This window comes from Lithobates pipiens, unplaced genomic scaffold (assembly GCF_037356315.1).
Source record: "Lithobates pipiens isolate NorthernLeopardFrog02 unplaced genomic scaffold, aLitPip1_a1.2 Scaffold_35, whole genome shotgun sequence".
NCBI lineage: Eukaryota > Metazoa > Chordata > Amphibia > Anura > Ranidae > Lithobates > Lithobates pipiens.
In genome coordinates, this window is record NW_027507811.1 from 7,816,279 (window position 1) to 7,833,609 (window position 17,331).

The 17,331-nt window shown below is 44.4% G+C and overlaps 3 protein-coding genes across 3 annotated transcripts in view; 2 read left to right on the plus strand and 1 right to left on the minus strand.

Moving 5' to 3' along the window:
• Positions 1 to 253: 253 nt before the first annotated feature.
• On the minus strand, positions 254 to 3,064 carry LOC143956020 (uncharacterized). The gene is made up of 3 exons (XM_077466153.1): positions 1,499 to 3,064; positions 1,164 to 1,280; positions 254 to 667 (listed from the first exon to the last, which is right to left on the minus strand). The coding sequence occupies exons 2-3, from the start codon at positions 1,239 to 1,241 to the stop codon at positions 317 to 319; spliced, it is 429 nt and encodes a 142-aa protein (XP_077322279.1). The 5' UTR covers positions 1,242 to 1,280; positions 1,499 to 3,064; the 3' UTR covers positions 254 to 316.
• Positions 3,065 to 11,600: 8,536 nt separating this feature from the next.
• Positions 11,601 to 17,331, plus strand: part of LOC143955711 (uncharacterized) — a 338,238-nt gene continuing 332,507 nt past the window's right edge. Inside the window, exon 1 of the mRNA XM_077465827.1 lies at positions 11,601 to 11,950. The gene's annotated coding sequence lies outside the window, so the exon portion shown is untranslated. The remainder of the gene's footprint in view (positions 11,951 to 17,331) is intronic.
• Positions 12,592 to 16,912, plus strand: LOC143955795 (uncharacterized). The gene is made up of 2 exons (XM_077465916.1): positions 12,592 to 12,822; positions 13,389 to 16,912. The coding sequence occupies exons 1-2, from the start codon at positions 12,699 to 12,701 to the stop codon at positions 14,603 to 14,605; spliced, it is 1,341 nt and encodes a 446-aa protein (XP_077322042.1). The 5' UTR covers positions 12,592 to 12,698; the 3' UTR covers positions 14,606 to 16,912.

The window sequence follows — 17,331 nt, forward strand, 5'->3', positions numbered from 1 at the left end:
CTCTCAGGTTTCCACTCTGAATATATAATAAAAATGACATCAATGGTAACAATGCAGATAATGTACAGATCCTAATGATACTATCAGTGATTGTTCCTCACCTACCTGATGATGGTGGGGGATGGTGTGACCTTCCTGTGTGGAATCCCGGGAATACAGAGGAGGACGGGGACATCTCTCTGGTGGGTTCCCATTACTGGATCCATCTGTAGGAAACACACACACTGACTGAATACATTGTTTCTATGTGTTTATCAGATGATGGGGGATGGGTGGAGCCTCCGTACTGCTCTCTCCTTTACAATAAAGTCTCCTCTTACCCGGTGATGTGAGGGGCGGCTGATTGTCCATCATGACGTCCTTGTAGAGATCCTTGTGTCCTTCTAAATACTCCCACTCCTCCATGGAGAAATAGACAGTGACATCCTGACACCTTATAGGAACCTGACACACACAATGATACCGTCACCATCCAGACACATCCCTTGTCTGTTACTGGATAATGTCCCAGAATTCCCAGAATCCTCCTCACCTCTCCTGTCAGCAGCTCCATCATCTTCTTCGTGACTTCTAGAATCTTCTCCATGTTGTGTCTCTCAGGTTTTAGGGAGTCACATGGAGGCACTGTGATGGTCATATGATCACCTGACTTCACAAGAGGAAATCTCTGTATTGGGGAACCAATAGGAACATCATGTTAGAATCCCAGAATCCTCCTCACCTCTCCGGTCAAGTCTGTGTGTTTTATTAATAGAGATAAGAGTGATGTCATGTGACCTCCCAGAATCCTCCTCACCTCTCCGGTCAGGTCTGTGTTTTATTAATAGAGATAAGAGTGATGTCATGTGACCTCCCAGAATCCTCCTCACCTCTCCGGTCAGGTCTGTGTTTTATATAATAGAGATAAGAGTGATGTCATGTGACCTCCCAGAATCCTCCTCACCTCTCCGGTCAGGTCTGTGTTTTATATAATAGAGATAAGAGTGATGTCATGTGACCTCCCAGAATCCTCCTTACCTCTCCGGTCAGGTCTGAGTTTTATTAATAGAGATGAGAGTGATGTCATGTGACCTCCCAGAATCCTCCTCACCTCTCCGGTCAGGTCTGTGTTTTATTAATAGAGATAAGAGTGATGTCATGTGACCTCCCAGAATCCTCCTCACCTCTCCGGTCAGCAGGTAGATGATCTCCAGGGTGAGGTTTAGAATCCTCTCAGTCATGTGACACGGGTCCTCCTCCATCCTCAGTCATGCAGGCATGTGATCTATACAGGTTTCTGCCTAAACAGGTAAGGACGATAAATGATAAGGATTATCTACATATATACTGTATATGTTGGGAAAAGTCCTGCCCCTGAAAGGGTTAATCTACATTTCCACACTATATATGTGTGTATCATCATCTGCTGGAGATAAAAGACGTCACAGTAACTATGGAGGAAGAGGACGGACATGACGGAGGGGTTACTGGGTGTAAATATAAAATAAGATCTTATTACCTCCTCTACTGCCACTTCAACAATGTCTTCTTTCTACTTCCTCCCGACTCACCTCTCACCTGGAACTTCTTATTGATACCTGACATCACTTCCTGTCTTCCATAGAGACTTCCTGTCTAGGTAGAAGTGAGATCACCATCTTGTGGACATCAGAGGAACTGCAGCCCCGAGAAACATCTCGTAGTGTGAACACGGACTTGTGCTGTGTGTGTATGTACTGTATATCCTTATAGATGGGGTCATCTCCACTCCCACCAAGGGGGAGAGAAATAGATTACTGATCGGGATGAATGGAGGGGTTTTGGCACCTTTGTTTTTTTGCAGCAAAACTGATTATAGATTTAAATATAATTAGCACTGCTTTAGGGTTCGTTTACACTCAAAACATGGCTCCGGATACGCTCCTGTCACTAAAACAAATGGTTAGCTTACAGTCCTCTTTACATGTTGCTTTTGCTTTGGCTTCTCTTCAAGAATTATACCCCATGTCGCTTTTGTGGTGCTTCAAAGCATCTTCAAAGCCTCCATAGAAGTCTATGACAAAGCTCGCTTGAAGCACCCTCAGCTTCTGAGAGGCTTTAGTTCAGCTTTAGCTGTGCTTTGTTTTGAAGGTATTGCAGGTATGAGATACCAACACACACACAGGGCATCTGCCAAGCTTCATTAAAGCTTCAAAAAAGCACCACTGAAGAACCACCAAAGCATCATCGAAGCATCACTGAAGCACTACTGAAGCATCAAAAACACATCATGTGTTAGGCGCTTTCATTTGTGTTGTCTACCGTACTAAAATATTTCCCATGTGGCTTTTTAGACCTTGAGACGCCCCCAGTTCCTTCAAAGAAGGTTCAGGCCAGAGTTCCTCAAGTAGGGCTCCTTTAGAGGTTCTTTGAGCATTGGACAATTTCAGCCTCTTAAATAAGCAACCGCTGACGCCAGCAATCTTTTTAGTTATCTGTAAGTAGGGCATGCTTCCCAATGACTACAAGTGTAAGGATCATTATTCCCAGTGACCATTACACTAATGTATCATGAGCTCCGGATATAGTAATTATAAGCAGAGGGTTCCCTGAGACTGCAGTTACTTCAAGGGTTCCTCCATGGTTAAGACATGGAGACGAGTGAGGGGGAAGATGGCCCCCCCACCCATCTCCATTTTGACGTCTCTTCCACCCATAGCTCTTAGCCCTTGTACACATGCGAGTCGGACACTCCGTCAAACAAAATCCGTCGGATTTTGTCCGAAACTGGTGTTGCATACACACGGTCGGACAAAGTTGTCGGAAAATCCGCTTCGTTCGGAACGCAATGACGTTATTTCGTTACGACGGGACTACGTTCAAGGCTAGTAGCCAATAGCTTTGGTCTAGGAATTTGATCTGAGCATGCGTGGCACTTTGCTCGATCGGAATTCTCAACAGACGATCGGACTTTGTCCGATCGGATCACGTTGTCGGAAAAATTTTATAGCCCGGCTCTAAAACTTTGTCGGTAGGATATTCCGATGGAGCCCACAGACATGGTCGTATTATTCGACAACATGGTCCAATCGGACATTTTCTGTCGGAATGTCCAACCGTGTGTACAAGGGCTTAAAGGGACATTTTTTTTTTTTCATTTTTTCAAATGACTAATTTTTTTTAATGCTTTTTATTGCATTTTAGTGTAAATATGAGATTTGAGGTCTTTTTGACCCCCCCGTGAGAAAGGCTGTCTCAGGCAGTGGTGGAATGGATGACGTGGGTCACCTTCGCACTGTCTTCATCAGATATAGTCAACAGCAAGCAGTCCACCATTTCTGCACCAGAACAGCCAGAAAGATTAGGGTGGGACCCCATACCCCCAGAACAGATGGAACAGGGAATCACCCTTCTTCTTTTGGCATATTCCACCTCTGGCTCATAGACGCCAAGAACCTCACCAGAAAGAAAAGAGTAGAAATGGCTCCCGATCCCCAGGATGCAATGGTAGAGGATTAGCAGTGAAAAAGGGTAAGGATACAGCAGAGGACTCTAGCATGACAGTATGGGGTAGTCAGTGTACAGGTTGCAGGGAAAATATGTGAAGGTGGAAATTCAAGGTCGTGCTGGGAGCCCCATGATAGCAGCAGCAATTCTAGCTAAGGTTGCCCTCATCGACCTTAACGATTTGTGTATACGGAAGTGAATCAAGAAATAACAGTGATTAATATTGGTAGGTGAAGTATGGCCCCTACTGCCACACTCAGGGTAGGGATCAACAAATATAAGGAAGGTAAGTGGTCCAGCTGAGGCAAGTGTAAAGATACCAACACTGATCAAGAGGTCACGTCAGAAAAAGAACCAAAGATGGGAAGAGGTGGAGAATTCAATTTATGTGGCAACAAAGGTTGTGTGACAGTCATACAAGTGAGTAGTTAATTCTTCCATCCTCATGATGGGATTAAGTTAATTGACTCACTTCCCAATATGTGGGATGGTTGTTGATGCCCAGTATCTGGGGATCAAGGCCTTGCCTTCAAATTTGAGGGCTCCTAGGAGGCCATTCTTTTCTGCCTTAAGGGGTTCTGGGATTATAGACAACAGGCCTGCCTACGAGCACTCCAGTCCTTCCTTGCTCATGATTCCATTGCATGGCCCGAAAATGTCCCTCCCCTAGGTTCGAATATGGTGACTGGCTCATCATATGTGGAAAATAGCACCTTCCTCATTTCCGCATCTCCAACAATGATGGCGGCAGCATCCAATTTTCTTCTGCTAGTCCGTGTTTATACGAAAGTTCTCAAAAGTGGGCTGGTCTCTAGATAGCTTCTCCAAGGAGTTGTAACATGAACAAATCTGCCCAGGTTTCGCAGGAACATATGTAAAATGAGCAAAGTGCAAACAGGGCCCTTCTCTTCCATTCACAGAATGCCTTGTATTCTGGGAGAAGAATGCAAGGAGTTTTGTGATTGGCTGAGGGACAGGAAGGGGAGGGAAAACAACAGGATCCTCCACAGACGCCTGTGCTCTTAACCCCTGCAGTGGCAGAAGATCACAGCTGTGGGGTTTATCTGGCATCACTGAAAGGGAGGATTATTACATTAAGCACCAGTCAGCAGGACCTGGGATATGCTTTATTAGAGGTACATTATCAGATGGGTGGTGTGTGTCCCTAAAAAAAAATGTAGGCTTTAGCTTTAAGTTACTTTTTATTTTGCAACAAAATGCTGTAATATTATGTTTGTATGTAATTTTGGGATCCAATAGTTTGCTGACTTAACCTTCTCCCATCTTTATTCCTTTCACCCTCTGCTAATGTCCCACCTCCTCTTATCTATCGACCACCTTTACCCTCCCCTCCAACCCATTTTATATATCGACCCACCCATCCCAGAGATCTCCCCGACATCACAGCAGTGCACTTTACCACAAGAGTGAGAACCAAAGTCACAATCACAAGCTTTCACCCAGCTATGATTACAAAAGAATGAATACACACAGCCCAGTCTTGTGAGGAGTCAAGCCATGTTTCTGGAACACCAACTACATTCTCATTCCCATCTATCACTCCACCTGTAATTCCTCATACGTACTGTTATGGATTGTTTCATACTTTCAAATAAATTCCAATATTGCACACATTATACTAGGCTTCTGCAGTTTTCAGTAAACCATTGTCAGGTAACACCTCTCGTTTTTTCTTTCAGTATTTTCCACCATTCCTCTGGCTGCAATCTACCCCCTGGAGGAATGGTGATGCTACAAATCTTCGCAAATTTTTTTGCTTTCTTGACATAATTCCCCCCCTCTCTCTCCGTGACTAAGTCACATGCGAGTTTCCCTTTCTCTGGCTTAACCAATTTCTGCCCCATTATATTCTGTCTTGATGACTGAGATATTTATGTGTCTGCTCAGGATTTTAGATGGGTCATGAGGTTGCCTTGGATTCTGAAAGGGTCTGGCAATTCCTCTATTGGTCACCTGGTACCGGTTCAGACTATATCCCAATCTCAAGTTAACGAGGACAAAACAGATAGTAAGACAGAGAGAGGTTTTGTCTACAATGCCCGACTGCCACCTGGGTTGCCCCTGGTGCGTCTTCCCAAAACGTAGACTCAGTCACAGTTCTGCCCATCCGAGACGGCCACAGAATGGGGGTCGGGTAGTGCGTGACCACTCACTTCCCTCAACAAGACATTTAACAGACAGATAAGTACAGCAGTTAATATTCAACAATGAGATCCTCTAATTTTCACTTCCCTCTGTTTCTTCGAAATCTCCCACTTGTTCAGGACACCTTATCGGTTCCTGACCACTCTTTCTACATTCACTTTCTATAGACCCAATTGACCTTCCAACCTCCTTCAAAAATGCTGAACATCAATCCACAAACACAGTTATGACATGACTTTTGCACGAGTTGTAATAGACATGTATGTTTGAATTATAATGACCACACAGAATATTTTCCTTCCACACCACCTGTGTCCCCTTCTGGGTGAAATGCTACACCGCATTAACACCTTTCCAAAGGAGTTTATCCACTGTCCTTAACACCCCCTTCTGGGTGAAGTGCTACACCGCACTAACACCGGTACCAAAGGAGTATGTCCACTGTCCCTGACACCCCCTTCTGGGTGAAGTGCTACACCGCACTAACACCGGTACCAAAGGAGTATGTCCACTGTCCCTGACACCCCCTTCTGGGTGAAGTGCTACACCGCACTAACACCGGTACCAAAGGAGTATGTCCACTGTCCCTGACACCCCCTTCTGGGTGAAGTGCTACACCGCACTAACACCGGTACCAAAGGAGTATGTCCACTGTCCCTGACACCCCCTTCTGGGTGAAGTACTACACCGCACTAACACCGGTACCAAAGGAGTATGTCCACGTCAGCTAGGTCCCTGTGTGTCAATATTTTTCAACAACATACATCATGTATCACAGACTCATACAACACAATCACAGACTCATACAATACAATCACAGACTCATACAATACAATCACAGACTCATACAACACAATCACAGACTCATACAACACAATCACAGACTCATACAACACAATCACAGACTCATACAGGCTGCAGATAATCAGAATACAGGTTCATATAATGGACCCTGGGCAAGTATTACCTGTCTTTTGACGACCGTTGGCAGCCGACACGGACACAAAGATGGACCCACACAGGGGACGGGATATACTTAAGCAAGATATGAAAATTATATCTTACCGTATTTCAGAGTTGATCAGTCTCTGAACCGCCCCGTGATAGTTCCTTCTCAGTGGCCTCTTGGTCGGCTGTTCCTCTGGTTCGTAACCCAGGAGCCCCACGTTGGGCGCCAAGCTGTTTTGGATTCAGACAAATGTCTGACCGAATTATCTGCACCTGTCCTAATTCAGATGTAAAATGTGCACATTTTAGAAGAAGTACGCTGACACACACTGTTCAGTGAAAAGCTTCCTTTATTGTTCTGGGCATATAGCCCCTTTATAGTAGAAGATGACTCATTGTTTGCAAAGCATCATCTCAGGTGTATTCTGTGCTGTCAAGCAGAGATTGGAGGACCCTTATCTAAGGGGTCCTGGCCAGTTTCATCCAGGTTTTCTGCTGATGGCTTGTGGACTCCTGGACTCTCTCCGATGGGAGGGGGGTCTCTAGGTGAGGCATTTTGAGTAAGGAGATTCAGCATATATCTTGACATAATAGAAAATAGTCATTTAATCAAAGTATTAAACAATCCATAACAGTACCATCACCACTGCCAACCACAAGACCATCTTTTTTCCTCACTTTCACATCACATCTAACATAGAGAAACTCCCCTCCATATTTTCTATGTCCCGTGTCCCTCTAAACAAGAGGATTGGCATGAATACAAACAGCCCAGTCTTGTGAGGAGTCAAGCCGTGTTTCTGGAACACCAACTACATTCTCATTCCCATCTATCACTCCACCCGTAATTCCTCATACGTACCATCACCACCGCCAACCACAAGACCATCTTTTTTCCTCACTTTCACATCACATCTAACATAGAGAAACTCCCCTCCATCTTTTCTATGTCCCATGTCCCTCTAAACAAGAGGATTGGCATGAATACAAACAGCCCAGTCTTGTGAGGAGCCAAGCCGTGTTTCTGGAACACCAACTACATTCTCATTCCCATCTATCACTCCACCCGTAATTCCTCATACGTACCATCACAACCTCCAACCACAAGACCATCTTTTTTCCTCACTTTCACATCACATCTAACATAGGGAAACTCCCCTCCATATTTTCTATGTCCCGTGTCCCTCTAAACAAGAGGATTGGCATAAATACAAACAGCCCAGTCTTGTGAGGAGTCAAGCCGTGTTTCTGCAACACCAACTACATTCTCATTCCCAACTATCACTCCACCTGTAATTCCTCATACGTACCATCACAACCTCCAACCACAAGACCATCTTTCTTCCTCACTTTCACATCACATCTAACATAGAGAAACCCCCCTCCATCTTTTCTATGTCCCGTGTCCCTCTAAACAAGAGGATTGGCATAAATACAAATAGCCCAGTCTTGTGAGGAGCCAAGCCGTGTTTCTGGAACACCAGCTCCATTCTCATCCCTAAAAACATCAACATCTCCCATTCTGCTGGACACGTTGCTGAATTCTGTATATTCAGTTATAAATCTGACATTTTTTATTATTATAATACAGGATTTATATAGCGCCAACAGTTTATGCAGCACTTTACAATGTATTTGGGGGACAGCACAATTACAGTACAGTTCAATACAGGAGGGCCTGGCTCATAGAGCTTACAATCTAAAGGGGGGAGGAGTGATGGTACAAAAGGTAATAGATGCAGGGAATGATTTGATGGGGGGAGACTCGGGCACAGTTGTTAGGTGGGTGTGGGATAGGCTTGCCTGAATAAGTGAGTTTTCAGGGATCTCCTAAAGGTGGACAGGTTAGGGGCTGATCAGACATACCAGGGCAGGGAGTTCCAGAGGATGGAAGAGGCTCTGGAGAAGTTCTGAAGGTGGACAGGTCAGGGACTGATCGGACATACCAGGGCAGGGAGTTCCAGAGGATGGGAGAGGCTCTGGAGAAGTTCTGAAGGTGGACAGGTCAAGGACTAATCGGACATACCAGGGTAGGGAGTTCCAGAGGATGGGAGAGGCTCTGGAGAAGTACTGAAGGTGGACAGGTTAGGGGCTGATCGGACATACCGGGGCAGGGAGTTCCAGAGGATGGGAGAGGCTCTGGAGAAGTCTTGAAGGTGAGCAAGAGAGGAAGTACCAAGGGAGTCAGAGAGCAGGAGGTCCTGGGAGGAGCGGAGGGGACAATTTGGGAGCGATATCTGCAGATGAGGTTGGTGATGTAGATGGGGGGTGATGTTGTGGATGGCCTTGTATGTTGAGGTTAGCATTTTGAATTTGATACGGTGGGGGAGGGAAAGCCAGTGAAGGGATTGGCAGAGAGGGGCAGCAGTCGCGGATTGGTTAGTGAGGTGTATTAGTCTAGCAGCAGCATTCATAATAGACTGAAGGGGGAGGAGCCTGCTTAAAGGGTAGGCCATTAAGGAGAGAGTTGCCGTAGCCAAGGTGAGAAATAATCAAGGATTGAATAAGTTGCTTTGTGGTGTCATTAGTCAGGAAGGTGGAATTCTGGAGATGTTGCGGAGGTGAAGGCGGCAGGATTTAGCCAGTGATTGGATGTGGGGGCTGAAGGAGAGGTCAGAGTCAAGGATTACACCCAGGACCCTGCCATGTGTGGTGGGACCAATGGTTGTGCTGTTGATCTTAATGGTAAAGTCAAAGGGGGGGAGGGGACCTGGAAGGAGGAAATAAAAGAAGCTCAGTTTTAGAAAGATTGAGTTTGAGGAAGTGGTGTGACATCCATACCGATATGTCATTCAGTAAGCTTGAGATCCATGAGGAGATCGAGGGGGTGAGTTGAGGAGTGGAGAGATAGATCAGGGTGTCATCGGGGTAGAGGTGGTATTGGAAGCCATGGGAGGTACATAGGTACAGCCCTAGAAAAGAGGGCTGGCATCACCTTCAAGCAAGATTGGGCCCATTAATTCTTGTATCAAATAATGTCATGTTGGAGTCAGTAAGATAAAATAAGCCCCCTATTGGTGTCAGCGGGATAAAAATAAGTCCCCCATCACCGGAGTCAGTGGGATAAAATAAGCCCCCGTCAGTAGTGCCAGTGGGATACAATAAGTCCTATTGGTGTCAATGTGATAAAATAAGCCCAATTGTTGGTTTCAGTACAATAAAATAAACCCCATCATTGGTGTCCGTAACATAAAATAAGCCCCAACGCTGGTTTCAGTGGAATGAAATAATACCCATCATTGGAGTAAGTGAGATAAAATAAGCCCTAGTGGTGTCAGTGGGATAAAATAAGCCCAATCGTGGTATCAGTAGGATAGAATAAGCCCCATCATTGGAGTAAGTGAGATAAAATAAGCCCCATCATTTAGCCCCATTGTTGGTGTCAATGGCATAAAAGAAGCCCCATCTTTGGTGTCAATAAAAAAAAAGCTCCATCATTGGTGTCAGTGGGATAGAATAAGCCCCATCTTTGTCAGTGAGATAAAAAAAGCCCCATCTGTGGTATCAGTAGGATAGAATAAGCCCCATCATTGGAGTAAGTGAGATAAAATAAGCCCCATCATTTAGCCCCATTATTGGTGTCAGTGGGATAAAAGAAGCCCCATCTTTGGTGTCAATAAAAAAAAAGAATAAGCTCAATCATTGGTGTCAGTGGGATAGAATAAGCCCCATCTTCATCAGTTGGATAAAAAAAAAGCCCCATCATTGGTGTCAGTGGGACAAAATAAGTCCCATCTGTGGTATCAGTAGGATAGAATAAGCCCCACCATTGGCGTAAGTGAGATAAAATATGACCCATTATTTGCATTAGTGGGACAAAATAAGCCTTATCTTTAGAGTCAGTGAGATAAAATAAGCCCCATCATTGGTGCCAGTGGGATAAAATAAGACCTATTGGTGGTATCAGTAGGATAGAATAAGCCCCATCATTGGAGTAAGTGAGATAAAATAAGTCCTATCATTTAGCCCCATTGTTGGTGTCAGTGGGATAAAAGAAGTCCATTTGGTGTCAGTGGGATAGAATAAGCCCCATCTTTGGAGTCTGAGATAAAATAAGCCCCTTCATTGGTGTAAGTGGGATAAAATAAGCCCCATTGTTGGTGTCATTATGATAAAATAGGTCCCAGTGATGGTGTCATTATGATAAAATAAGCCCCATCATTGGTGTCAGTAGGATCAAATAAGCCCCATGGTGTCAGTGGGGTAAAATACTTCCCATTGTTGGTGTCAGTGAGAAGAAAGTCTAATCCCAGGCCATCATTGGTGGTCGGTGCTGATACTTACCTGATCACACTCCTGCTCCACTGCCTCCTTGCTGATGTCGGAGTTCTAATTTCACTGTCAGAAAGAAGACCACTCCACCCAACAGTCTGGTATAAATGCAGTGCCTGGTGATGGAACCCAGAGAGTGTTCATCACCTCACTGCCAATCTACACAGCGTCCTGGAACCTGCAGGATGAGGACCTGTTGGGTCGGTAGCCAAAATTACGGGTCTGTCCTGCAGCATTTGACAACAATTACAAGGCCGTGTTCACACTACAAGATGTTTCTTGGGGCTGCAGTTCTTCTGAGCTCCACAAGGTGGTGATCTCACGTCTACCCAGACAGGAAGTCTCTATGGAAGACAGGAAGTGATGTCAGGAGCAGACAGGAAGTTATGTCAGGCACAGGCAGGAAGTTCCTTTCCATGCGGGAGGAAGAAGAAAGGAGACATCGCTGTAGCTGGGACTAGAGGAGGTAATGTTTTTTTCCTTCTTTCTAATTAGAGCTTATTTAACGAAGGTGTATTTAAAACTGCTATGAAATAAAATCCCATCCCCCACACCCAATAAAAGTTGTACAATACGTTAGAATAAACTGATAAGGTGAAAAGGTAACGAGTCAGATATTCCAGCCCCGTAAGTGGGGAAAGGTTCACAGTGAGCATTCATCCGCCAAACTTGACAATAACATAATGAATAATTTGCATTCCTACTTCGGGTTTGTTACAATCAATGTTTTATTATATATCCAAAGTGGAAACCTCAGGGATTGCAATATTGTTATTAAAGAAGAGGAGGATGAGGAGTATGGCGTGATGGAGGAGCTTTCTGAAGCAAACAAGGATCTCTACAAGGACGTCATGATGAACAATCAGCCGCCCCTCACATCACCGGGTAAGAGGAGACTTTATTGTAAAGGAGAGAGCAGTACGGAGGCTCCACCTAGATCCCCCATCATCTGATAAACACATAGAAACAATGTATTCAGTCAGTGTGTGTGTTTCCTACAGATGGATCCAGTAATGGGAACCCACCAGAGAGATGTCCCCGTCCTCTGTATTCCCGGGATTCTACACAGGAAGGTCACACCATCCCCCACCATCATCAGGTAGATGAGGAACAATCACTGATAGTATCATTAGGATCTGTACATTATCTGCATTGTTACCATTGATGTCATTTTTATTATATATTCAGAGTGGAAACCTGAGAGATCCTAAAGTTGAGGTTAAAGAAGAGATAAAAGTGGAGGATGATGAGGATGGGGAGATGGAGGAAGAACACAAAGATCTGTACCAGGACACCATGGAGGAGTCATCCAGATACAGAAACCAACCAGAGAGATGTCCCCGTCCTCTGTATTCCACACAGGAAGGTCACACCATCCCCCACCATCATCAGGTAGGTGAGGAACAATCACTGATAGTTATATTTTATACACCTACATGTTTATTACAATGAATGTTTTATTTTTTTATCCAGGATGAAACCTTCGGGGATTATAATATTATTGTTAAAGAAGAGTATAAAGAGGAGGATGAGGAGTATGGAGTGATGGAGGAGTTTTCAGAAGAACACAAGGATATGATGGAGCTGCCTAATACCAGGAACCCACCAGAGAGATGTCCCCGTCCTCTGTATTCCCGGGATTCCACACAGGAAGGTCACACCATCCCCCACCATCATCAGGTAGGTGGAGTTGAGGGTCGGGAACATAAAGTGATTGAACACTCTGACATGTGGAGATGATGTGTGGACTCTACAAGATGATATTTTCTATGTGATCTCACATCATAAATACTTCTATGTTACAGATGTTATTTTCTGCCATTCTGTTGGTTTAGGGTGAAGATCTGATGAACATGAAAGTTGAGGGTGAAGTAGAAGAGACGTATGTGAGGGATGATCAGCAATATACGGAGAAGGCTGGAATGACGAGGACATTCGTAGAGGAGGACACTCCTACAGAGATCAGCACAGGTGACCCATCATATATTCTTCTCTTATCTCTGCTCTGTTACTGCTCACTGATTGGTCCAGAGTAGGGCGGGAGTTGAGTGATATCAGCCAATAATAGGTTGATGATGGTCCCCTCCCTGTACTGATACCCTATTTGTGGTTCAGCTGGCAGTATTAGGTTGTGGGTCACTCCTAGTTACAGTAGCACAGATATGATAATACAGATTGAGCCTTTCTTAGGTTGGTTCCTCTTCTTCCAGAAGACTTAAAGACTTAAGATAACTAAATGTTACCATAAAACTCTACTACCAGTCTTACTGGGATGTAAAACCTAGGCTTGTGGTTGTATGAAGAGCATGGACCTCCCAGTCCCCATTGGTTCCTGCTCTTCTGACAAGGCTGTGTAAATGTAGAAGTGATCTGGGAGGACCAAAGAACCTTTGACTGAAGAGGGGGGAAAAGTCCCGGCTGGTTGGGACCTCCACAGAGAACATCTCCTCACTCATATCTACCTGTTCCAGATGGGATCTTGATGGAAGTGAACTAACCCTCTCATATCTATTGATGATGTTTTTATATTTTTCCAGGACACGCCATGGAGAAACCCTCAAAGGATCGTCTCACTTTATCTCCAGGTTGTAGAATGGAAGATGAGGACATCACAGGAGATTGTGGAGGAGAAAAGACAATGATCTCCACTATAGATGGTGGACTTCACAGTGTGGATAGACCACGGAGTCCCTCTGAATTAAGTCTTGCTGTACATCAGGGATCTCACGTGGCTGAGGAGACACATTCCAGTCCTGAGTATGGGGAATCTCCTCTACGGGAATATGATACTGTACATCATAAACTGCATGCGGGTGAGGCACTACATTCCTGTCCTGAGTGCGGAAAAAGTTTTCTTTATAAATCGGCACTGGTCAGACATCAGAGATCTCACACGGAGGAGAAGCCGTATTCCTGTCCTGAGTGCGGGAAATGTTTTTCATACAAGTCCAATCTTACTGCACATCAGAGATACCACACGGGCGAGAAACCCTATTCCTGTATCGAGTGCGGGAAATGTTTCACAGAGAAATCGCTACTTGTCAAACATGAAAGAGTTCACACAGGGGAGAGGAGATATTCCTGCCTTGAGTGCGGGAAATGTTTTGTGTGGAAATCGGAGCTCGCCGTACATCAGAGGTCTCACACTGGTGAGAAGCCATATTCCTGCACGGAGTGCGGAAAATGTTATCGACAGAAACCAAACCTTGTCATACATCAGAGGTCTCACACAGCGGAGAAGCCGTATTCCTGTCCTGAGTGCGGGAAATGTTACAAGCGGAAGTCGGTGCTTGTCGAACATCAGAGATTACACACCGGGGAGAAGCCGTTCTGCTGCTCTGAATGCGGGCAAGGTTACCCACGCAAATCAGAACTCATCATCCATCAGAGGTCTCACACAGCGGAGAAGCCGTATTCCTGCTCCGTGTGCGGGAAATGTTATAAGCGCAAATCGGTACTTGACGAACATCAGAGGTCCCACACGGGGGAGAAGCCGTACTGCTGCGTAGAGTGCGGGAAATGTTATCAGCAGAAATCACAGCTCGTCATACATCAAAGGTCTCACACGGGGGAGAAGCCGTATTCCTGTCTTGAATGCGGGACACATTATCAGCGGAAGTCGCAGCTTGTCACACATCAGAGATTGCACACGGGGGAGAAACCGTATTCCTGTCCTGAGTGCGGGAAATGTTTTTTACAGAAATCCAGTCTTACCAGACATCAGAGGTCCCATACAACCCTTGAGGCGTGTTAGCATCCTGAAAACACAACCTTTGAGGTGTATTAACGTTCAGGACATGTTTTCCATATGAATTATATTTTACATCAGGGATCTCAAACACCTCCATCTTTTCTATGTCCCTCAAATCAAGGCTATCAGCAAGAATGTCAACAGCCCAGTCCTGTACAGAGTAGAGCAGTGTTTCTGTAGCACCAACTCGTAAGTCATGGTATTTCTCACCAAAATATCATGCTCTCTCTCTCTCTTTTTGTTTGCCAGCCTACTGGTATTTCTGTAATTTGCTATAGTTTATCTAATTTTTGCTGTATCCCCATTTGTGTACTTTGTATTGCATGGATATCCATATCAACTGTCACAACATTCCACCATCTCTTCTTCTTTCACCCTCTGTCAATGCCACCACCTTCTCCATTAACCCCATTGTCCTCCTCTACAGCCGTTTTAATTTTCCATCCAACCATCTAAGACCCCTCATCCTCAGCGTAACAGACCCCTTTTGATTTATCTTGCTTAATCCCTTTCGAATCACATCTAACATAGAGAAACCCCCCCATCCATCTTTTCTATGTCCCGTGTCCCTCTAAACAAGAGGATCGTCATGAATACAAACAGCCCAGTCTTTTGAGGCATCAAGCCGTGTTTCTGGAACACCAACCACAAGATCATCTTTCTTCCTTACATCTAACATAGATAAACCTCTCTCCATCTTTTCTATGTCCTGTGTCCCTATAAACAAGAGGATCAACATGAATACAAACAGCCCAGTCTTTTGAGGCATCAAGCCGTGTTTCTGGAACGCCAACTACATCTCCAACCACAAGATCATCTTTTCTTCCTCACTTTCACCTCACATCTAACATTGAGAAACCCCCCTCCCATCTTTTCTATGTCTCCTATCCATCTAAACAAGAGAATCAGCATGAATACAAGCTGCCCAGTCTTTCGAGGTGTCAAGTCGTGTTTTTGGAATGCCACCCAAATCTTCAACCACAAGATCATCTTTCTTCCTCAGTTTCACATCACCTCTAACATAGAGAAACCCCCCCCCGCCCATCTTTTCCATGTCCTGTGTTCCTCTAAACAAGAGGATCAACATGAATACAAACAGCCCAGTCTTGTGAGGACTCAAGCCGGGTTTCTGGAACACCAACCAAATCTCCAACCACAAGATCATCTTTCTTCCTTACATCTAACATAGAGAAACCCCCTCCATCTTTTCTATGTCCCGTGTCCCTACAAACAAGTGGATCAGCATGAATATAAACAGCCCAGTCTTGTGAGGAGTCAAGGCTTGTTTCTGGAACACCAACCACAAGATCATCTTTCTTCTTCACTTTCACATCACATCTAACCTAGAGAAACCCTCCTCCATCTTTTCAATATCCTGTGTCTCTATAAACAAGAAGATCAGCATGAATACAAACATCCCAGTCTTGTGAGGAGTCAAGCCGTGTTTCTGGAACACCAACCAAATCTCCATCCAGAAGATCATCTTTCTTCCTCACATTTAACATAGAGACACCCCCTCCAATTTTTCTATGTCCCTCTAAACAAGAGGATCTGCGTGAATACAAACAGCCCAGTCTTGTGAGGACTCAAGCCAGGTTTTTGGAACACCAACCAAATCTCCAACCACAAGATCATCTTTCTTCCTTACATCTAACATAGAGAAACCCCCTCCATCTTTTCTATTTCCCGTGTCCCTCCAAACAAGAGGATCAGCATGAATATAAACAGCCCAGCCTTTTGAGGAGTCAAGTCTTGTTTCTGGAACACCAACCACAGATCATCTTTCTTCCTCACTTTCACATCACATCTAACATAGAGAAACCCCCTCCATCTTTTCTATGTCATATGTCCCTCTAAACAAGAGGATCAGCATGAATACAAATAGCCCAGACTTTTGAGGCCTCAAGCCGTGTTTCTGGAACACCAACCAAATCTCCAACCACAAGATCATCTTTCTTCCTCACATCTAACATAGAGAAATCCCCCCCCCCCATCTTTTCTGTTTCCCGTGTGCCTCTAAAAAAGAGGATCAGCATGAATCTAAACAGCCCAGTCTTTTGAGGAGTCAAGCCGTGTTTCTGGAACACCAACTTCATTCTCATCACTGAAAACATCAGCGTCTCCCAGATTATGGATTTTGCATACGGACTTAGTGTGTTTTATTTGTATTGTTGTATAACCTTTCACTGTATTCTTATATTGAAATTGATAAGAACTACAATCTAGTTCAAGGTTATCTGCTGCTGTTTCTAATTAAAAAGTATAAATGTGCATGCACATTAGAAGTAAACAATCTCTGAGACACGTTCAGCTCGGTTACTTCTAACTTCTGGTTTATTTCTGGGCAGTGTCAATATTTTATACAGAAAGATACGTCATTGCTATGTCAGTCTAATAGGTACATCTCATTGGTTAAAATACAAGAGAAATGGAGAAACTTGATGCTTGAAGTTTGGTTGAAGCTTCTGGTTCTGTTATCTCATATGCATTCTTCTCACGCGTGGGATGTAGGGTTCAGACGCCATCTTTAACTCCAAACAGAGAGCCAATCTGTATACTACATAATAAGTAAGGAGTTGCATAGAAACATGTATACACATAAGCAAATAGACATTTTCTGATTATCAGTATGTATATTACATTCCTTCACAATATGTATTGTATGTAACAATGTGGTTTGTAACTTAGAGATTTCCTTATCCATTGCCATAACCTGCCCCCTCATTTCA

Coding starts and splice junctions, on each gene's coding strand:
- LOC143956020 (XM_077466153.1), bottom strand. CDS start 1,241: ATGGAGGAGGACCCGTGTCACATGACTGAGAGGATTCTAAACCTCACC. Junction 668..1,163: donor TCTACCTGCTGACCGGAGAG/GTGAGGAGGATT, acceptor TCCCCAATACAG/AGATTTCCTCTTGTGAAGTC.
- LOC143955795 (XM_077465916.1), top strand. CDS start 12,699: ATGAACATGAAAGTTGAGGGTGAAGTAGAAGAGACGTATGTGAGGGAT. Junction 12,823..13,388: donor TCCTACAGAGATCAGCACAG/GTGACCCATCAT, acceptor ATATTTTTCCAG/GACACGCCATGGAGAAACCC.